Raw genomic sequence first — 21,884 nt, forward strand, 5'->3', positions numbered from 1 at the left:
AGATATTCTGAATTTATTTATTTAATTTATTAATAATCGATTAGATATCGTTCATTGCTGGTGTCATAGTATTTACTAATGCAACAGTGCAGTATAAAACACACCATTGACTTTTGCTATCCACGAGCAATATAAATAATTAAAATTAATTTATTTATATCATGGCTGGAAAAAGACAGGCAACATCTAACTTAAATCATGAAAATTGGGACCAGGAAGATGAACCTGAAGAGCGCGGAACGTTTCGCAAAGCTTCGGAAGATGAATTAAAAAATCGCGTTATTAAGAAGGCGCGTAGGAAGGTCGTTACCGGCAACAGCGGTGTAGACGCTACCGATGACGGAGCGCCAAAAAGCGTTTTTAGTGGTTTCGCTGGTAATTAGACGGTTTCATGTATATAACCAAAAATAATAAATAAAATTGAGTTTTATAGGTTTTGGCAAGTCTTCGAATGCTACTCCATCAGGATCTCCTTTCTCATTTTTGTCGAAAGTCTCTGCGTCATCTGCTGATGTTTCTAGCACAGCCACAACAAAGCCATCATTTTCGTTTGGTACAGCTGTTAAAACGAATCCAATTACTGAAAAAGAAGACAAAACTTCTACCGGAAATGGTAAAGTAGTTAAAGAAAATGCTAAGGAGAGCAAGGGTATATCTACTAGCTATCAAAGCAAAATCAAATGCTTAAACGAGGCTGTAACCGAATGGATAAAAACTCACGTAGAAAAAAATCCACTTTGTATTCTTACACCGATTTTCAAAGACTATGATAAATATATCAAGGAAATAGAAGAAGAAGAGCAAAAGACGGAGGAATTGAAAGCCAGTACTGACATCACAAGTGTTAAAAAGGCTTCATCAGATGCACCTACAGAGACATCAACACTTGGCAATTTTAAATTTTCCGCATTCTCTAAACCTTGTACAAGCACTACTTCGACCAGTGGTACGAGTGCTTTGTTTTCGTTTAGTTCAACACCAGCATCATCCGCAGTTGCTCCTACAAGTTCTTCGAGCATTTTTACTAGCGTATCTAAACCAGCAGAAACAGCCAAACCGAGCACATTTAGTTTCGGAATAAAACCTGCAGAAAACAAAAATAATGCAACAGACGGTCAAACTTCGTCTTCCTCTAAGGGATTTAGCTTTGGTCTTAAAACAGATAACAAACCATCAACTTCAACATCACCACCATTTACATTCGGCAAGCCGGCAACCAACGGTGATTCGAGCGAAAAGAAAACGCCCTCATTTAGTTTTACTCCTGGCTCTACCCCATTCAGTTTCGGTAATATAAAACCACCTGCTGACCCAACTCCTTCAACCTCTACCGATGCTAATGGGGCGGATGACGAAGAAGATCAACCACCAAAAGTGGAATTTAAACAGGTTTTAACTATGATAATATATCAATAACATATATTTATAATCCTATTCAATCCGAAATAGGTAGTGGAGGAAGATGCGGTGTATTCCAAGAAATGCAAAGTTTTCGTTAAAAAAGACGGAGCGTTTACCGATCGTGGTGTGGGCACATTATACTTGAAACCAGTAAAAGACTCTGAAAAGACACAACTACTTGTTCGCGCCGATACAAATCTAGGAAACATTCTTGTGAACTTAATATTAAGCGCCGGCATACCTACTCAACGGATGGGTAAAAACAACGTGATGATGGTATGTCTTCCTACGCCAGATGTCGAGAAGGCAACATCGATGCTGCTACGCGTTAAAACTGCAGAAGAGGCTGACGAGCTGCTGGCAGAACTAGAGAAGCACAAGAAATGAAGTGTTTTTAATTATTTTACTTTTAATTGTTATAAACTTTGGTTGTACTTTTAATTTGTTTGCAACATTTTAAGAAATTTACCAATAAAATAATTTTTGCACAAAAAATAGTTAATTAATTTATGATTAAATATAGTACTATCCTGGTAACATTCGATTAACTATGAAATAGAGATTTTAATAATCTTTTAAATATGAATCCAAAATCTTCCCATGGGCAAATGTCAAAAAACCGATATGGTCAAGCAATCAGCTGAGCTTTGCTGTCGGTGTTTGCTTTACAGCTGATTGTTTGTTGTTAGCTGTTTTGTACAGTTTAAAAAGCCAAATGTTTGCAACGTGTAGTGTTACTAGTACTAATTCTACAAAAAAAATTATGGAAAAGCGTCAAAAAGCATTATTGGAGGTAACATTTTGAACGAGTTTTTATGTGTGTAATAAAATTAACGTGATTAAGAATATGTTTAGGCACTATCTAAGAATAAGGAAGAAACAACACGCTGGAAGAATTATCAAGACGACAATGGCACAGCAGTTGAAAACCTAGATCGATTTAGTAAAAGTCTCACTGTAGATGTTATGGTACCAATAGGGCGTAAGGCATATATGCCAGGTCAGCTTATCCATACAAATGAAGTGCTTGTAGGCCACTATCAAAACTATTTCTCCAAATGTTCCGCACATAAGGCAAAAGAAATTTGTGAATACCGGATTAAAATGGCACAGGAAAACTTGGAAAAATTGCAAACTGAATCAGATTTATGGAAGTACGTTGAATATGTTATTAATTTTGTTCTTTAATTTTATTGTGCACGTTTCATTTCAGAAATAAATTGGATAAACCATATACCGAAGGAGTGTTTCCAAGCAAAGGAAATTCTGAAATAATTGAAAATTATGATGAGGAAAAAGAAATGATATGGCGAGAACAACATAAGGTACGCGTAAAGCAAGCTAAAGAGCGAGAAAAGGCAGATAGACAAGCGAATAGTTCAAAAGCTCCAAATGCGAATAAAATAAAAGATTCGTCCGACATAAACGTTTTTAAAATGCTTGAAGAAGCTGAACTAATGGAGGAATTGGAGAATGAATTGGAAAGATTAGAAATAGATGATATCAGTAATGACACGATGAAGAAGTTAATGATCGGAGAAATGAAGTTACCAACTGAAAAACCACGTGTAGCTCACTCGGCGAAAATTCAAAATCAAACCGAAACACAAGCAAATTGCGAAAAATCTGACAATAATGTTAAAAAAGAAGTTCAGCGGATTGTAAAGAAGACCGATTTAGAAATGAATATAGTCCGAACAAATAATAATCATCGACCAAATCCAGAGATGATCGAGTCAAACAACATAAATACCGAAGATTTGGATGTTGATTTTGAAGAACTACCTCGTGAGGTACAAATTATCAAAGAGCAGGCAAAATTTTTGCCTGTCTTAGATCAGATCGGTTTTTATGAATACCAAATTAAAATTATGCGTCACAAACTTTTAACATTACCACTGAAGACTCAAGCGGATATCGATCAAAAGGTGAATACTTTAAATGTTTTAGAAATATTAGAAGAATTACTTGAAATGGCTGAGGATAATGCTGAATATCAAGCAGAGGATCACATTTCCAAAGAAGGAGATTCAGAGCAAGAAGAAAAGTCAATTACAGAAGTAGAAACTAAAGAAGAAAAACCAACCAAACGGCGAATTTCGTTTGCCTTACAAAACGAGACAATTGAGTTTCGCAAAAACGAGACTATTTCGCAAATGTTACCCAAATCGGAACCGAAGGAAAAGGAAATTATTAAGCTTGATACCTATGAATTAAATCCTAATATTGCTAAAACTATAGCTGATACAAAAATAGACGATCGTAAAAAAAATATTATTGATAGAGTGGAACAAAACATAAAGTTTATAGCAGAAAATCAGAGCACTCAAGATTTTCAATTGGTTGATAAAATATTAGAACCCTCTTTAGTTGGTGTTCATACCTTGCATATACATTTTCAGCATTCTGATAACTTGCAAAAGGAAACAATATTAAATAGTGAAAATTCTGAAATCACAGGTTTTCCTGAAACACCCGCCGGCATATATCAAGCATATCTAAAAAATAAAGAAAAACAAAGAGAGGATAAAAACAAATCTAATACACAGCAGATAATTTTCGCAAACGCTTATAACGGTGAGGATAAAGTTAAAGTACCACTATTAAAAGAAGCAGATCGGTTCAATTCATACGAGGATCAACGCATGGAGGTTGTTTTTAACTTTTATTATAAAATACTAAATATGTCATATAGTAAATTTTATTAACCATTTCAGTTCTGTAAACCTGCTACAGATACCAAGTCAATTTTAAGAAATAAATCTGCTGTTGAAAGAGAGCAACATAAATTGGATCGTAAAAACAGAGCCAAATGTAATAAAAAAGAATCGAAAAAAAAGACAGCAATTCCAGTTGATGAAGAGGAATACATGAGTGCTTATTACAAGGTTTGTTAATGTTGAGTTATATGTCTGATTAAAATCTGTGTACAACCAATAAAACATGTTTATACCCTGAACAGGCTATATTTAGTTTGCCACAAAGTTTGTAACATCCAGACCCTATAAATAAAATATACATGTAAATGATCAGTATGGTGAGCTGAGTCAATTTAGCCTTGTTCGTCTTTCTGTATATACTCGAACTAGTCCCTCAGCTTATGAGATATCGATCTGAAACTATGCAATTCTCCCCTAGAACCTGTTATTTGTCAGAACCGCCAATGTCGGACCACTATACCATATAGCTTTCTTTACAAACTGATCGATCAAAACCCCAGCCTACGTAACAATCTTCGAAGAAATTGTTCAGATCGGACCACTTTAGCATAGATGTGCTGCCATACAATCTGACCAGGGACAGGGATGACATTACCTCAATAGCGCCCAGCAAGTTTCTAGAATTTATCAGAGTGCTGGGCCTTTGGGAATACATGTGATGGAGGAGAGGGCACAACAGACCCTGTGTCGCGGTGAAAACCTCATACAAATTCTATTCTATTCTACAATCTGACCGATCAAAATCAAGTTCTTGTATGAAATCTTTTGTATTTATAAAAGGTATTATAGTTATGGTGCAACCGAAGTTAACGATCTTTCTTCTTTTTTATTTTAGGTAATGAACGAAGTTATTGAAAAGCCTTTAACTGAACCAGAACCTCTTCCGGAATGTAAGTACATTGATGCGCATACTCCCAAAAAACGAATAAGTCGCTTCAAACAAAATCGCGGCGTAACGCAAAAAATGTAATAGAAATATCCCACGTAAATAAATAACAGTAAGTTATACAATCTATTTTTGTGTTTTATTGCATAAGGAATTAAAATAGCTTAAAATAAAATTGTTTTGCGACTTCGCCTTAATATTTATTCATTTAAAACTGCATTCAGTTTAATTTACAACAGTTGATGCCTGCAAATGTATACCTATACAAATGTGCATAACTCTTTACAATTTAAAAGCTTTAGAAGCGTACTGACTACATGTGAAAAGTAGGATCAAATTAAAAACCGGCTAAGGGTTCAAAGAGTGAAAAAGTTTAAATAAATTAGTCTTAATTTAAACAATACAAGCTAATCATCAAGTCCAAGAAATTCACGCTCTAGCGCAGCACCCATCATATTCCACTCGCCGTCATCTCCACTATCCTCGTTACCATGACTGCCATCGTCTGAATCAGAACCCATTTCCAAATCGGATGGTAATTTCTCACCTATCAATGAATAAAATTTTTAATAAAAAAAATCAATTAAATTAATTTGACAAAAGTTTGCGTTTACCGCGTCGAAACTTTGTGCTGGGGGACTCATCATCATCATCATTGTCCTCGCCGTCTGAGCTTTTATCAGCGTCTTCGTTTGTTGCAGAACCTATAATAATATCCGATGCGCGTGTAAAGAATTCTCTTGTACGATCCTGCTCCTTTTCTTCACGTCTCCGTTTACGCAAAGTTTTGTCAACTGGCGGATTCTCTATACAAGACAAGCTTTTATAAGTATACACTTTACATATTATTATTTGTTTGTTTTTCTACCTATGTTAATATGCTCATCCTCACTGGATGAATCCGATTCAAAAAACTGATCGAACTCCTTATTCATGGCCGCCAAATCAGCATTTGAAAATGACAAAAGTGGATTGATTGTGTCTATGAATTTTTCAGGTGCTTTAGCCTGTTGTTGTTGTGCGCTACTCGACGGTGATATCTCCGACTTGTCGCTATAGTTAACAACATGTTCTGGGCTATGGCAATGTGCTGGCGGTTTTCGTTGTCTATTTTTTGTTTTACGATCCAAAGGAAACAATCTCTCATCAACAAGCTCCCAACGTTCAGCACATGTCCATAACCAATTTGCATTAACCACCTTAATGTTTGGATTCTTTTTCGCAGCATTCACTTTGAATGTACCAGCATTGACAGCGACAAGATGTGTAGTTTCTGTAGTCAAAGGAAAAAATTTAAAACAACGCAAATATATAAATATTTAGTTTTTTGGGTACCTAGCCCAATACTTTGTGAAACATTGGCACCCAAACTTTTCGCAATAAAGTAAGCACGTGACTGCTCTAATTGCATATTAGTGGGTACTAAGCCTGAAAACACTAAAGTCTTTCCACGAAGTACTTCCGACCGAATTTTGGGTACAATAATCTTTAAATCTGGTATTTCCTGCGTCTCATCATAAATAGCATAAAATCTTGTATGAATATTTTTTAAAATTTCTTCCAAATACATAAGGTAATCATCGGGATCATCGATTTCAATTTGTTGATGCGGATCCGCAGGCAATTTTATCTTAGGTGTGGCCTCCGTTTCAGTTTCCATCGGAGATCCTTCTTTATTGCCTAATTTGTTTTCGTATATTTCATCGGCAATAGGTGCGATATCATCACTTGCATTTGTGACAACACTAGAATTTATCTTTTCGGTGACTTCTGTGATTACCGGCGTTTTAACGTGTGCTAATTTAGCGGCTTCAGTAATGGTTTGAGGATCATTTTTAACAACATCTACAATGGTTTCATCCTTTTTACTTTCTGTATCTGTTTCCGATCGCTCTGAGATGCCATCGGAAGACTCTGAATCGGGTAATTTTTCTTTAATATCAGCCTCTATTGTATCAATCTTGTTTAGTTCATCAGTTTTAAGCGTTTGTTGTGTTAGATCTAAAATTAAATACTGATTATTTTCTATAATGTTAAAGGTAACTATGCTTACAAACCTTTGAAATCTAGGCCCTCCCCATCCAATTCATGTTTAGATAAGCCGGGCGGCGCATTTATATCGCCTGTATGTTGAAAAAAGTGATAGGGTTTCACTTGAATCAAATTGGATGCCATATTCCATACATCTTCCCGATCGTCAATTATACAAACCATGGAATCACCATTTGGAAAAAGTGCCCTTTAAATTACGAGATGCAAGCACTATATTTAACTCCAATATCATATGGGAACTATATTTAACTTACTTTAAATTATCAGTTTTACTTGTTGCATTGAAACATTCGTCACGCGAAAGTATACGGTGCGAAAAATATTTGCCTTCTGGATCAAGTAATTGGGCAATCATATGTGCATAATTGCGCGCGCCAAAAGTACAGATATGTAGCTCGTAGAACTTTGACATGCGATCAAGAAAAAGCTGCGTACCAGGACGTAGGCGAGTATGGTACCAAGGAGAGTGTGGTCCGTAAAGTTGAAAATGATAAATACATTTAATATTGATCGGTACATTATCGTTAGTTGTGTGTATGACAGTTTGATCTAAATCGACTAGGAGCACAAGTTTCCGGTCTTGAAGTAAACGACGAGTATCATCGTGTCCCAATTTTTGTGCTAATTTTTGTGTAACTTTAAGATCAGGAACAGAATGTACCATTGGTACAGATGCTTCCGATATGTTTCCCTATTTGAAAAAAGAATAATAGGATAATATTAATTGAAAAAATGCATACATAAATATTTATATGTTTAAATTCTACTATATGTACATTACCGGAACCGCGATAGCAACCCCCGACCTACTCAGTGGAAGTCACTCAGTCGGTAGAATAAACAAAAAAAATAAAAATAAATAATAATAATAAAATTCCCTTATATGCATATGTATATGCATACAAATATATAAGAACAGGTCTGAATGATTCTACTATGCATGCATAAGATAAGTACATATATATGCACCAAATTTATATTGAATGCTCTTATATAACATTTTTTCAACCCTGATATCAACTTTCTTTGATGTAAAGTAGCATGGCAAGCCTGTTTACTTATCACACGGCCCGGCACCACAGAATGCACGCGCATAAAACTTTGTTTTGTTTATCTGTCGCTTATTTCTTTTTAATGTTTTCACTTTCTTCATTATTTCCACCCAATTCATCTTAAATGCAAAACCTTTTCTATTTTTCATTTCCATCACCTACTGAATTCATTTATAATCGTATACTCACATTTTCATTTTGGCGCAAATCCGCACCGCAATCAGCACACATGTCTTTTATCACTGTCGTATGGGCGCATTCGGCCAACTCCAAAATCGTAGCTCTGTAACGGAGAACAAATTAATCCTTAATTATAATAAACTCGCTTTATACTCGTGTTTCTTCAAACGATTATTTTCACAATAAATTTAATATAAGAAAATAATGTTAATGCACTAATAATGCGTTATTGACAAGTTCATTCTTGTGTTTGTCAATATATTACCTAGCTCTCAGTGCTTATACTGAAATCAACATTTGATTACTCTTTTATTGAATAAACACTGTAATATTCACACCTACCCCTGCGGTACCAATTGTCCTTCCTTAAACAAACGCTTCTTTACCACGCCTACACGATTCGCTTTTAATTTGTGTAATGTTTTATCGATTGAAGCTACAACTGAAGATGCTAACATTTTAGCAGATGATCCTTCTGCATCATTACCGCCACTAATGATTTCGTATAATAAAATAACTTGAGACGATGTTATAGGGAAGCCTTCGCGAACGCGCCATTTATTGATTCGAATAGGGTGCTCCGCTGGTGCTGTAATTGTAATGCTGCCGGCACTGCCGCTAACACTTTCGCCACTCGATTCATTGTTCCCATCCGCCATTGCACTCATTTCTTTCTGTACTGCAAATAATTTCACTTCAATTTTTTTACAACACACCGACAAATTACTTTTTCGCACTTTTTTCTGTGTTTTCTTCAATTCTTTCCTTTTTCGCGTCTGCACACTTCCTTCTCCAATTATAATATTTATTAGCGTTTTATTAGTGTTCTCTAATTCGTTGTTTTGATTCCCACTTCCTTTTTGTGATGCATTTATACGGTGTGTTCAGTGATGTATCATATAATTTGCATCCATAAAAGTTTCCCAAACGAAAATGAACAAATAAATATTCATGCAATGTTTTTCTCTTTTGAAGTTGTAAACAATATTAATTATTAGAGTTCTCTTATTTGCCTTAGACAAAATAAAAAAAAAAAAACCAAATACTTGTTGGGGGTATTTTTTCAACAGCTGTTTTCATGCTCAATTTAGCAAGTTTTGATGTCAGTTGGACATAGAAAAGTGATTGCTAGACAAAAGTATTTATTTTTTAGTTAATTAAAATAATTATAATTTGGCATCACATAAGTATTTTTTCGAAATGTCAGCCACAGGTGATAGGAAACGTAACGCCTCTGAAGAACGTGAAAAAAATGAACCCAAAGATATTGTCGTGGCCAATGATGACAATGATGATGATGATGATGCTTGGATTGGCCCTATGCCAGAAGAGCAATCAGCTGCATCGAAGCCGAAGAAACGCAAGGTTTTACCATATGAAAAAGTGTATTTGGAGAACCTTCCCAATGCTGAGAGCTATGAAAAAAGTTATATGCACCGCGATATAATAACACACGTGGTGAGCACCAAGACAGAGTTCATAGTCACTGGCAGCTATGATGGGCACATAAAATTTTGGAAAAAAATGGAGGAGGGTATCGAATTCGTAAAACATTTTCGAAGTCACTTGAGTAAGAATGAATATTTATTATAGTTCAATTATTATTAAAACTACTCATGTATGATCGTATATCCTTAAAGTGCCAATACACTCCTTAACAACCAACGCAAGTGGTACACTGCTGTGCTCAGCTTCTGCAGACAAATGTGCAAAAATATTCGATGTGGTAAATTTCGATATGATAAATATAATTAAGTTGGGTTTTACCCCACTATGCACAGAATGGATACATTCCTCCGGTGATGCCGTTCATACTTTGGCAGTGTATGTATAAGAAAAAACGTAATATATAAATGTAATAATCGAAATGGATTTTAAATTTTCAGTTCAGATAAAGATAGCAACAAGATCGTTATATATGATGGCCAAGGTAATGGCGACGTGTTAAAAATTCTGGAAAAGCTGCACTCTTCACCTGTAGTGGCAATGTGTTACAACTTGCCGTTTGAAACTGTAATATCGGTTGACAAAAATGGTATACTAGAGTATTGGCAAAACTCTAAACATGACTATAAATTTCCACAAAAACTTGTAGCGTTCGAGTCGAAGCTAGACACAAGTAAATAATTAAATAATATAATGTATATAAATAATTTAATGGAATTGTCCCTCTTTAGGCTTATTCGAGTTTGCGAAAAACAAAGCCTTAGTCACTGGTCTTGCGGTATCGCCAGAAGGTCGCCGATTCGCTACTATATCAAATGATCGAAAAGTAAGAGTGTTCCAATTTAACACCGGCAAATTAATACGTGTATTAGATGAAGCATTGACTACATATACACAAATGCAGCAAACACCGCATGCATTACCTAATATGGAGTTTGGTAGAAGGTAGGTCATTGGATGTAAACTTGAGTTGTTAATTTAAGCTAAAGTAAATTATTATTGCGTTTTAAATTAGGATGGCTGTGGAAAGGGATTTGGATAAGTCTGAGTTTAGTACAAACAACAATATACTCTTCGATGTCAGTGGACATTTTATAATGTATCCCACCATGTTAGGCATTAAAGTAATTAACATTGACACAAATAGATGTGTTTCTATTTTAGGGAAAACAGATAATATACGTCCATTACATATAGCTTTATTCCAGGTACTTAATTACAATATTATTATTATACTTTTGTTACAAATACTCAATTATTTAGGGTAAGGCGAAAAAATCTAAAGCAGCTATAACTATGGAACAGGAGGCTAGCGATAATCCTACCTTGCAATCAATAGCCAATGATCCTACTATGTTTTGCGCAGCATATAAGTAAATATTATATGATATTTATAAATGCAATTGCAAGAAATTATATTTGCTGTTTTGTTTCAGAAAATCGCGCTTTTATCTATACAGTCGTCGATTGCCATCCGATTTACAAGATGTTGATCGTGACGTATTTAATGAAAAACCATCGAAAGAAGATATTATTGCAGTGCCAGAAGGACAAGGTAAATATTACAAATCATTGCGCATGTGTTGTATATAAAATAAATTCTAAATGTCTCATGTTTTAAAACTTTCACGCTAAACTGTCGATCTGTAATGCAGATGAAGGTTCATTTGAATTAGTTTTCTTAAAAAAAATATTAACAAACATATTTTAATCCCTTTATTAAGGTACACAACGTGTTTACGAAAACGCTATTTTGCACACAACAGTGGGCGATATACATATGAAACTATTCTTTAAGGAATGCCCTAAGACTGTTGAGAATTTTTGTGTTCATTCCAAAAATGGGTAAATTATTCAATAGATATTTGCTTTAAGCTCACTGAAACAATACTTCTTTCAGCTACTTTAATGGTCACATCTTTCATCGTGTTATAAAAGGCTTCATGGTGCAAACGGGGGATCCTACAGGCACAGGAACTGGAGGCAAATCAATATGGGGGCATGATTTCAAAGATGAGTTCGTACCAAGTCTCAAACACGATCGTCCTTATACTGTTAGTATGGCAAATGCTGGCCCCAACACCAATGGCAGTCAGTTCTTTATCACAGTTTTACCGACGGTAATTTACACATTTGTTTTAAATTGTTTAGTAAATGATTAATATAATTTATTTAAATTTTAGCCATGGCTAGATAACAAACATACGGTGTTTGGTCGGGTATTTCGTGGTATGGAAGTTGTACAAAATATTTGCAATGCAAAAGCAAATCCTAAAACGGATAAACCTTATGACGACATCAAAATCATATCAATTCGATTAAGTAATTAATAATTTCGAAAACATTGAGATTCGTGTGGTTATGTAAGGGATTTTACTAGTAAAATTACAATTCTTACAAATATTCTCAAATAGTTTATCAATAGATATATATCCCCTGAACAGAGTGTATTAAGTTTGTCAAGAAGTTTCTAATGCCCAGAAGGAACACCCGTCTGCCTGTCGGTCTGTATATACGCGAATTAGTCCCTCGGTTTTTAAGATATCGAACTGTAATGAAACGTTCTTTTCTCCACAAAAAGCTGCACATTTGCCAGAACCGCCGATATCGGACCACTATAGCATATAACTGAATGATCAAAATGAAGTTCTTATTTGTGAAGGGTTCGATGCAACTGCAGCTAACGCTTTTTCTTATTTTCCTCGAACTTACCACCAAATTTATGTTTAAATAAAAACAAACCTTTTTAATTAGTGTTATATTTAAAGTTCTCGTATATTAATGTATTGCAAATAAACTTACGTATGTACGTTGAACATACACCTATGAATACATATTTACAATATATAAATAGAACAAAAAATTTTGTTTATATATGAGTATAATACCGTAATAGCTGCAATTACACAAAATTTATTATAGCCAGACATTTATTTGTAAACGTTTAAAGCCAATTTTACAAATAAAATACATTTATTACATTTTCAATATATTATCACATTTCTCCTTAAACAAACAATATTGCAATTTTCTTTTTGTGGCCTTTAACAGATTTCGAACGTCTTTAATACACATATAATTTTCAATTCATATCATTTATAACTTAGTATATAAATAAAATTAAATAACTGTGAAAAATACTTTTAAATGTTTAAGTTGATAAAATATGGGTCATTAAAGAAACTTAGTCGGCATATACATACTTACAATAGAAATTTGTTTATACATACATATTTACGAGCCATTGAAATTAAGAAAAAAGTAATAATAATGTTAAGCTCAGAATAAGATCAAAAGGAATATAATATATAAACTCTAACAGTACCCACAATTAAGTTATTGCACAGAAAGTGAACTGTATCATTAGAAAATAATTCGCAAGTATGTAAGTTTGTGTATCGTAATAAGATTTTTTTTAAATATATAAATATTTTAATACAAAATTAAACTTTCGCGAGTTAATATTTCGGTATTTTAATTCTTCGTAAGTCGTAGCTATATAGTATACAGCATATGACTTATTTTTTTTTTCACACATAATTTATGAATATATTCCACATGTGATTGACTGCAAGGCATTTTTGATATCCAACAATACTTTTTTCGCTTCTAAATAATTGTGTTTTTTAGGCATCTACACTATATTGTGAGCTAATGTCAAAATCTGAAACACTATCCGAACCATATCCTGTGATACCACCACCATTAGTTGCTGCGTGATTATTTAACGTGCCCAAAGCAACTGTTGCACGCGGTCGCAAGACATCGGGCACATAAATCGGCGCTGGGCCTGCCACCTCGACCACGCTGGGACGTGGTACGGATGCACACCGTTTAATGGGCGACATTAGTGCAAACAATGCCAACGTTAATACTAGTGTCATAAAAAGTATAATAGCACGCGCATTTCCTCTTTCACGAAAAACTGAAATCATCGCCATAACTACAAGCAGGATGACAATCGCTGATTTTGTCATTGTGACGGCAGTCGAATGAATTTTACCACCATTTCTGGATATCATGTTTGAAGGACCATATGCAAAAAATAAATTGTGGCGATCGACGAAGTGTTTAAAACAAATATAAATCATAGCAAAGGGCATTATAAGTGGACAAGAAACACTGTAAACTATAGAAATGGTAAACACCAATACAGTCCAGGCATAATGAATTCCAAATGGAAACTCAATCAATATAGATTTTCGGATATAGGGTGTTTCAGCTTTCGATTTGGCCGTACACAACATCCAAATATACACAATAAGTTCTGGAAAACGTAACAGCTCCAAAGCCGTACCAATGAAAGCGGCGGTAATTACATAATTGACATAGAAAGAACCGCGATCCGGCATGAAAACACAGTACCAGCGTATAGTGTCATTACTAATTGACCATTCGATTAATTTCTGTGCTGACGTTAGACCCAGTGATGGCAGAATGAGGATCATTAATAGTAAATAGCAAAAACATTTAATCATAATTGAATAATTCTGAAGAGAACGTGTATAGTGAGCCAACCATTTGTCAGAGAATGCAACAATCACAGGCATCAGCGCCGCCAGCGTCCACAGTAATAATGTTGGCAAAAATTCTGATACTACTGGTGAAATATGGTATATATTACCTTTAGCTAATGCATAGGCATTTAAAAAGTTTAGTACAATTGCTGGCGTTGTGAGAAAGAATAGCGTCAAAAATAGTATTAAATTGACAATACTCCATTTGAAGTACCAATTGCTCTTGCTCACATTCAAATTCTCCCAAAAGAGGTCGTCTGGTGAAGGGGCGAATTCCAAATTCCATTTTCGGTAGGTGCCTGGTGTAAAATGGCTGACAATATTTTGTGCTTCATGTACAGTCGACACGGTAATAAAAGCTGTTGCAAGTGGTTCATTGAGGGCGGCAGCTCTCAAACGTGCCACATCTCCAGAGAGTTTACGCTCTTCACGTTGATAATAAGCGTATGCGTTTTCTTTAGCACAAGAACACATATTTGGTTTTACCTAAAAGGAAAGAAATTTTTACCAAAAATATATATACATAAAAATCTGGTATAAATAAATATTTGAGAATATGTATGCTTCTGGAATCAAGCTTATGGAGTATAACTTGATGATATTGCTCTATAAACTTGATAGACTTAATAAAATTTTTTATACTTAATAATCTTAGAACTTCAGCCAATACCTGCAGCGTATCTTTGTCCCTATGGTGTTCACAGTATATGCGGGCATCCAATATCTTCTCATATTCCGAATTTTGCACTGTCAATTTAGATATATTGTACGCAATTTGTACATCTTCTATGTTGACATCAGGAAATAGTTCTTGTATGTAGTGACGAATAATTGTCTTATTACGATCACTCGCCGATATATTGGATATCATTATGGTACGTGTGGCTGCTGTTTTAAATGCATTACGACCAGATGAACGACGCATTATGAGTACGATGAGGGGAGCATACATAATTGTCACGATAACGTGTACCCATCGCCACGGCGATTCTGGAGATACATTTTCCATAGTTGTGTGACCAAACGAATTCAAATCAGTTCTACCTTCAGTAGACCCATTGAACAAGTTTACGGGCAATATAATGATTATTGAAACTAGTGTTACTATTGCCATTACAGTCATAAGATGTTGCTGAAAAGACAGATAATGTATGGCATCCGGTCCTGTATGAGTCTTTATTTGCTCCTTTTGCAGTTTCCAGGTTATTTTTATCCAAGCAAAAAATCCCTGGTCCGAATGAATGGGAGATAAAGGCGGCTCTGATGTGTTCGATGATATACTACCTCGACCACCTTCAGCATCATTTTGCGTACGGCTGGTGGTTGCTTCGGGCGTGGGTGTAAGAACCGTACTTGTTGCACGCGAATAAAATACTTCGGTCCAGCGTTTTCTGGTACCATGGCTGCTAACAAGCGCGAGGCGACCATAATCTCCGGCTTGATGCCGTAAAGCGGTGAATAAACCAATTAATAAAAGCCAAGAAATAACGTTCAATAATAGTGTTTCCGGAATACCATTGAAATCATTTGTGAAAATTGTGTTCTTATTTGGTAGTTTCTCACACTCATCACTCCAGGCTCTTTCAGCAAACATATCAAAAACGTCCATTTTGTTCCAAACTAAATGAACGGTATAACCGAAAGTATCTTCGTATCTTTTGCAAACGATTCCAGGTTTAATTTAAGCTAATAAAAAGAAATTCTCAGTTAGTTAAATTAATATGTATGTTATATACATTACATTGAAATAAAAAGTTTGCTATTTTTAAGAAACTATGGCATAATAAGGCACAATAAGAATTTCGATAAAAATATATACTAAGTTCAACTTTGTTTGCCTAAATACCAGCAATGACCGGGTGCAGGTGAATGGAGATGCGTAGCTAGACGAAAGTTTGGAGGAAAATCATCGATCGGAAAGCGTTATATTTGGAATGGGGGCTAAAACGTTCATAACAGCAATAAATAATAAGGTGATTGCCATTGGTCCGACCCCATCGTAAATTTCGAGATACGGTTTTTTTCTTTTGGAAGTGGGCGGTGGCATTTCCATTGTTTAATTTTTGAAATTACTCGCATCTTACTTCGCTAAACTTGGACTTCCAATGCCAGCCAATTTTCGGACCTTTAGTAAGGGTGTGCTGTGGGTGTTTCAGTGGGTGTTACTCGATTTCAGTAACATGTCGCGAGACTATGACACACTTAATAGATAATTGAAAACATTGCCGATTGTTGTACAAAAAACGCCCATCCGTTATTACAGAGGTACAAATAATATAAATGAAAAATATACTTTAATCTTAGCATCCTGAATAAAGAGCTTTTGCTTTTAATTTCGATTAGAACTATCGCCACATTATTCACATGCCTTTAGTATTATTATAAACTTTTCATTACTATCAAGTCGAACTACATACATCTACACATACTCTGCAAATAAGGCCGCAATCCTATCTAGCATTGCTTTAAACCCAGATATATGTATTTACATGTGTCTATTATGAAACTATATGCATCATTTCAGAAGCTAATGAGTACGTATACAAATACATATATAATAAATAAATATGTATACATTATAATCTCTGATAACGCCTAAGAAGCATTACATTTTTATAAGAGCTCTAAGCTGAAAATACAAATTCGTTACAAATCTTTTATTTACAAATCAAATATTTTAGATAATTAGAAATCTTATAGTGCGTAATTGTGAGTTATGCCTCAGATCACCCAACAGCATTGTATAAGCCTAGTAGTAGATTTATACAATGCCCAACAGTTTCTGCTTATGGAATAGCGCTACACAACCAATTACATTTACGATAGTAAATATATGTATATAAATGCTTAGTTTTGCCAACTCTACAATAAATAATATCCAAAATATACTTTATTGGGAAAATTACAACAACTATAGGTAAATGATTCATCACATTAGGAGAAATCAAATAAGAAAGGTACATATGCATGTATGCAAGTGCATATCTTAACTTTTTATCCAATCGACATTATATCTTTTGGAAAATCGATTTAACGAAGTAAAAGCAACCATGTTTTAGCACACAACTTGTATTTAAAACACGATCCAATTTATTAGAGAATATATTCAAAACCTTTTATCGCAAATTTGGAAATAACTATGTTAAAATCCAGTTTGCTACATTCACTTAAAGTATGAAACATACCAGTTTCTCTTCTCACACCGTAAGCATTTATACTTTTATACTATAACTTTCCATAAATATATGATATATTTGCACAAGTTCCTTAATTTTTTCTGTATTTTCTTTGAATAAATTTGCTTCTAGAAGTCAATTGTTAAATCGTTTAAACTATAATAGCCAACACAATTTCAATATCCACTGCACAAAAAACAATAACATATGTGAAGCTATAAAAAAGAAAATATACCAATAGAAATTTCATGAATGAAGAAATACAAAGAAACCAGAGTAGAGAACGTATACAGAGAACGTATATCATAATTTACGCAGAGAATGATATACGTTCTCTGATTTACGTTCTCTGAAACGCGTTTACACCAGTGCTGTCCGAACTGGAAAGATGCACTAATGGTCTAAATACATTTATATAGCAAGAATGTAAAATATAGAGAAGGTCCAACTACGAAAGCGTGTGAATTTTTCATTATTTTTCTCAATTAACATTGAAAATGCTCAATTCTGCTATTTTTCAGTCCCCTGATGTTGTTTGTGGACATTTGGCGAAATACCCTCATCGTTTTCAGTACCCCTTCCAAAAGTGGTGAAATACCCTCATCGTTTTCAGTACCCCTGCGAAACGTGAAATATTTTGCTAATGGCCGCACTGTGAACCTTCTCTATAATCTACATTCTCTGCCTATAGAATGTATCAAATATTAAATTTTTAGCAAATAAAATTATTAATATATTTTGAATAACCATCATTTATTTTTTCCTTTTTTAATTTTAAATGTTTTAAATTTGTTGTTGTTGTTGTTGTTATAACGATTATCTAATCCCCGTTTGGGTGATAAATTCTAGATTCGTTGTCGTCGAGGTTTTAAATTTGTCTCAATTCACGGTTCAAAAGTCATAAGCCATTTGGAAATAACTTTGATATGTTGGAATTTTTTGCGTGCAACCAGAAAATGTGAAAATATATATGTACTCGATAGATTCTCTGCTGGGAACTGAATAAAAGATGTAGCAGAAATGTGTGGTTAAGCTTTTAAAGTTTGGCATCACTGTCATTTCAAGCATTCGCCATCAGTTTTGCGATTTCATATCGGTTTACTAAATAAATTTAATAAATAAAATGGTCCAAAAAAGCGTTAATCCAATAAACATACTCAAAAGCATTTACCACAATGAATTCCAGTGGTAAGAAGATAGCTTTATTTACTTTCTACAAGTGACGTAACACCACAGCATGAAGTATATAATTTTTGCTGCATGGATTCTTTCAGGTCCGTGTTGAAGAGTTTTGGGCTTTTCCTATTAGGCGTACGCATCGCAAAAGAATTTACAGGATTGGAAATAATGCCAGCGATAGCCCAACACTAGTAGCAATTATGTTAAAGATTCCATAGAAACTGTTATTATTATATTCCTTTGTAATAGAGTGTGGTTGAATGAAAACGTGTAAAATTTGTTGAATAACCACACTAGTATAATATTATACTTTATTTATCAATTGATGTATTTCAAAATGTTATAATTTCATTAATAAATAGGTCAAATAATACTAAACTTGTTTGCTATGTACATACACATATATGTATGTATGAAATTTTATCTATTATCAAGAAGTCACATTTCTGCATTAAGTACACTATTACTTATATCCTGGACAATTTCATTATTCGTGTCAATCTCATTCAGTAAACTTTGGGCAAGGATTTGCGGAGTCATATCTTTCTTCAAAAAATTCGCAACCAGTTGCCTCGAAGGTACACCTCCACCATGTGCCAATATTTCGCGACGATACTTCTCACCTGATTCGCGATTGAATGGGTTATTTTCAAAATAGTTTTGCCATATCCACGAAGCTATAGTTTTCGATATCAAATAAGAATAATACTTCGCTCCGTATCCAACCAAATGAGAAAAACGGAGCTGCCAAGCCGTATTTTCTACATATGGTAATCCATAGTATTCGCTTTGCACATCTATTAACGTTTCCGTCGTGCTTCTATTATGCGATACTGGTCTACTATGGTAAACTTGATCAAGTACAGAATAGAAAACCTAAAGATGCGTTACCGGGTTTAACAGACTTTAAATAAATATAATAAAAACAATAATTATTTACCTGTAGTTGTGTTTCACTAGCTGAAAAAAGCTTCTTCGAGGCACAAAGTCGTTGCAGCATATCTTCGGAAATTGGCTCTTGTGTCTGAAAATGGCGGGCAAATGTTCGTAAAACACGTGGATCGTTAGCGAAATATTCCATTAATACAGAAGGAACCTCCGCAAAATCTGTACTACAACGTGTACCGGTTACATGTTGATACTTCGTTCGGGCAAGCATTGAATGCATTGCATGACCCATTTCATGAAAAAGATTGTCAACCCGTGACGGTGACAGCAATACAGGTCCAGTCCAATGAGGTTGAGACAAATTTAACATTACAACAACAATTGGCAATTGATAATTACCGTCGAGTAGATCTTTTCCTCCCTGTATTGTAAAGTGACAATCTTGATTGGGTTTACCACTACGTTCGAAAAAATCGCAATAAATATAACCAAGTAAACCTTCGGTCTCATGAACAACTGATATTTTATAAATATCGTTATTCCAACTTTCCCCCGGCTCCATTTCGGTGTTTTTCAAAGATATGCCATACAATGAACGCATTATGTTATCAAGCCCTTCCATACAGCCACCTAGACTGAAGTATGGCAAGAATTCACTAGTATTTGCTTTTAATGATTTCCTCTCCATCAGAGAAGTGAAATAAGGAGGGTCCCAAGCAGCAACGCGAGCTGTATCTATTCCGCTATCTTGTCGCTACGAAAATAGAATGTTATGTAAGAAGATAGTTAATTAAGAGCATATTGATATTAACACCTTCATTTTCTCCATTATTCTGAAATCAGCATCCGCACGAGAAGAAAGTCCTTGTGACAATTCATCTAGAAACTCTTGAACCATCTTTGGATGCTCGACAGTACTTGCATTAAGTGCGCGATGTGCGTACGTTTCAAAGCCACAAGTACGAGCAAGTTCATGGCGACACAAAAGTAAATCTGTAAGGAGTTGATTCTGTTGCTCAGATGGCTGCAAGAATAGACGGTAAGCAGTTTCACGTGCTTCAGCAGATGATGAGTTTGTGTACAAACCGGAAACGAGAACACTATCTCCTTCCGAAGGAAAGCTTGTTATCGATGTAAATAGTTAGTGTTAGTACAAATATTTTAATCATGTAATTGTGCAATCAACGTACTAATTGCGAACTGATGATGGAACATCAGTACGCCGAATAATAGAAGGCTGTACAGCACCGGCCATAAATTTTTGTCCTAATTGTAAAATGTATTCGTTAAGCCGAACTACTTTTTGCCGCTCTTCTTCTGCTAAATGAATGCCCGACTGCTCAAAGTCAAAGAGGAATAATTTGGATACGTGTTTATCAACATCTGTCGTGGGCAAAATATCACCATTATCAACAACATTGCGTAACGCTGTATACAAAGGTTTGTGGGTATTCAAACTTTCAACTATTCTACTTATAGTAATACAGGCATCCTCAGCGGCTTGGCAGTATTTGTTTGTTGGATGTGCAATTCGAATAAATTCTGCTAGATCAGCTACTTTGCAAAGGGAATCGGAAAGCTCATCAAAAATTTCAACCTAAACAAAAAATCATTACAGAACATAAATGTACTTGTCCGGAATATATTTACCATTTTTCTTTCGCGATTTGTTGAGATAGCTTCAGACATTAGCTCTTCCGTTTTATTTGCAACATTATCACGCAAGAGATAGAAACCTTCAAAAGAACGTAATTCCGACAAACGAAATAGTCCCTAAAATCAAAGTTTGTGTTAAGTTTCTGATCAGCTTACAATGAAAATTGTTACCGAGTGGTATATGATTAGTTAAGAACTCACCGATTCGTTGCGCGTAAAGTTTATTTTTTTATATGGAGGCGAATTAAATGCAGTTGCCAAAGGAGTCGACCAAGTAGAAACATCTCGGTATAATTTATTAAGCAAGTACTTTGCTGACTTATTTCTACCCGTCTTAAGCATTATTAGGCTCTTGTTATTAAAATTGAAAAACAATAAAAACCATCATATGTCATGATCTGTCACCACCCCTTTTTATAATGTGTTCACATCCCATATCTCGCTTCTTTTACGACATACATATAAATGCAATTAATCGAAGAAAGTATACTTTTTTATGAATTCTTTCATTATTTATAAATAAACAATTACAAAAATAACTTATTTGTAATGTGATTAACACTAGGGGTCTTAATCTGACATTAAATTTTGAGCTTATATTAACTCGTTTTGTACATATTTATTAAAAACAATTATTAAATTAAGAAAAAATTAGTCAGATAAACGTTAAAAAAATAAATAAATTCTAACTATAATCTTGTACACAATATTTTAAATTAGTTTATTTAAAA

At 34.5% G+C, this 21,884-nt stretch overlaps 7 protein-coding genes across 11 annotated transcripts; 4 read left to right on the forward strand and 3 right to left on the reverse strand.

Moving 5' to 3' along the window:
* The first annotated feature begins 72 nt into the window (after positions 1 to 72).
* On the forward strand, positions 73 to 1,898 carry Nup50 (nuclear pore complex protein Nup50). The gene is made up of 3 exons (XM_014248117.3): positions 73 to 375; positions 434 to 1,389; positions 1,450 to 1,898. The coding sequence occupies exons 1-3, from the start codon at positions 162 to 164 to the stop codon at positions 1,786 to 1,788; spliced, it is 1,509 nt and encodes a 502-aa protein (XP_014103592.2). The 5' UTR covers positions 73 to 161; the 3' UTR covers positions 1,789 to 1,898.
* A 161-nt stretch (positions 1,899 to 2,059) lies between these two features.
* On the forward strand, positions 2,060 to 5,136 carry uri (unconventional prefoldin RPB5 interactor). The gene is made up of 5 exons (XM_014248105.3): positions 2,060 to 2,194; positions 2,257 to 2,555; positions 2,615 to 4,052; positions 4,119 to 4,289; positions 4,957 to 5,136. Exons 1-5 carry the CDS (start codon positions 2,117 to 2,119, stop codon positions 5,089 to 5,091), a joined length of 2,121 nt encoding a protein of 706 aa, XP_014103580.2. The 5' UTR covers positions 2,060 to 2,116; the 3' UTR covers positions 5,092 to 5,136.
* A 41-nt stretch (positions 5,137 to 5,177) lies between these two features.
* Fcp1 (RNA polymerase II subunit A C-terminal domain phosphatase Fcp1) lies at positions 5,178 to 9,122 on the reverse strand. Its single transcript, XM_014248107.3, has 8 exons — positions 8,634 to 9,122; positions 8,301 to 8,394; positions 7,314 to 7,750; positions 7,065 to 7,246; positions 6,343 to 7,008; positions 5,876 to 6,280; positions 5,622 to 5,813; positions 5,178 to 5,554 (listed from the first exon to the last, which is right to left on the reverse strand). Exons 1-8 carry the CDS (start codon positions 8,957 to 8,959, stop codon positions 5,415 to 5,417), a joined length of 2,442 nt encoding a protein of 813 aa, XP_014103582.1. The 5' UTR covers positions 8,960 to 9,122; the 3' UTR covers positions 5,178 to 5,414.
* Positions 9,123 to 9,374: 252 nt separating this feature from the next.
* Positions 9,375 to 13,185, forward strand: LOC106627819 (peptidylprolyl isomerase domain and WD repeat-containing protein 1). Of its 4 annotated transcripts, none has more exons than XR_011395978.1 (12): positions 9,375 to 9,861; positions 9,932 to 10,115; positions 10,178 to 10,410; positions 10,469 to 10,682; positions 10,753 to 10,945; positions 11,001 to 11,110; positions 11,174 to 11,292; positions 11,462 to 11,582; positions 11,638 to 11,857; positions 11,921 to 12,100; positions 12,152 to 12,241; positions 12,319 to 13,185. XR_011395978.1 is itself a non-coding variant. In XM_014248096.3 (11 exons), the coding sequence occupies exons 1-10, from the start codon at positions 9,492 to 9,494 to the stop codon at positions 12,065 to 12,067; spliced, it is 1,911 nt and encodes a 636-aa protein (XP_014103571.1). In that variant the 5' UTR covers positions 9,375 to 9,491; the 3' UTR covers positions 12,068 to 12,100; positions 12,152 to 13,185. The 4 variants fall into 4 exon arrangements, 2 of the variants coding, with proteins under 2 accessions (XP_014103571.1, XP_014103572.1); XR_011395979.1 differs by having other exon boundaries at positions 12,163 to 12,241; XM_014248096.3 differs by having other exon boundaries at positions 12,152 to 13,185.
* Positions 12,481 to 17,792, reverse strand: Tmem63 (transmembrane protein 63). 2 transcript variants are annotated; one of them, XM_036369917.2, is made up of 3 exons: positions 17,666 to 17,792; positions 14,925 to 15,940; positions 12,481 to 14,740 (listed from the first exon to the last, which is right to left on the reverse strand). In XM_036369917.2, exons 2-3 carry the CDS (start codon positions 15,861 to 15,863, stop codon positions 13,364 to 13,366), a joined length of 2,316 nt encoding a protein of 771 aa, XP_036225810.2. In that variant the 5' UTR covers positions 15,864 to 15,940; positions 17,666 to 17,792; the 3' UTR covers positions 12,481 to 13,363. The 2 variants fall into 2 exon arrangements, with proteins under 2 accessions (XP_036225810.2, XP_014103577.2); XM_014248102.3 differs by lacking the exon at positions 17,666 to 17,792 and adding an exon at positions 17,440 to 17,652.
* A 696-nt stretch (positions 17,793 to 18,488) lies between these two features.
* On the reverse strand, positions 18,489 to 21,554 carry LOC106627878 (mitochondrial intermediate peptidase). Its single transcript, XM_014248196.3, has 6 exons — positions 21,355 to 21,554; positions 21,148 to 21,270; positions 20,688 to 21,094; positions 20,312 to 20,618; positions 19,550 to 20,251; positions 18,489 to 19,485 (listed from the first exon to the last, which is right to left on the reverse strand). Exons 1-6 carry the CDS (start codon positions 21,493 to 21,495, stop codon positions 19,048 to 19,050), a joined length of 2,118 nt encoding a protein of 705 aa, XP_014103671.2. The 5' UTR covers positions 21,496 to 21,554; the 3' UTR covers positions 18,489 to 19,047.
* Positions 18,554 to 18,987, forward strand: LOC106627879 (uncharacterized). Its single transcript, XM_014248197.2, has 2 exons — positions 18,554 to 18,618; positions 18,705 to 18,987. Exons 1-2 carry the CDS (start codon positions 18,554 to 18,556, stop codon positions 18,799 to 18,801), a joined length of 162 nt encoding a protein of 53 aa, XP_014103672.1. The 3' UTR covers positions 18,802 to 18,987.
* Positions 21,555 to 21,884: the final 330 nt, after the last annotated feature.

Source organism: Bactrocera oleae, chromosome 4, assembly GCF_042242935.1.
Source record: "Bactrocera oleae isolate idBacOlea1 chromosome 4, idBacOlea1, whole genome shotgun sequence".
Taxonomy (NCBI): domain Eukaryota; kingdom Metazoa; phylum Arthropoda; class Insecta; order Diptera; family Tephritidae; genus Bactrocera; species Bactrocera oleae.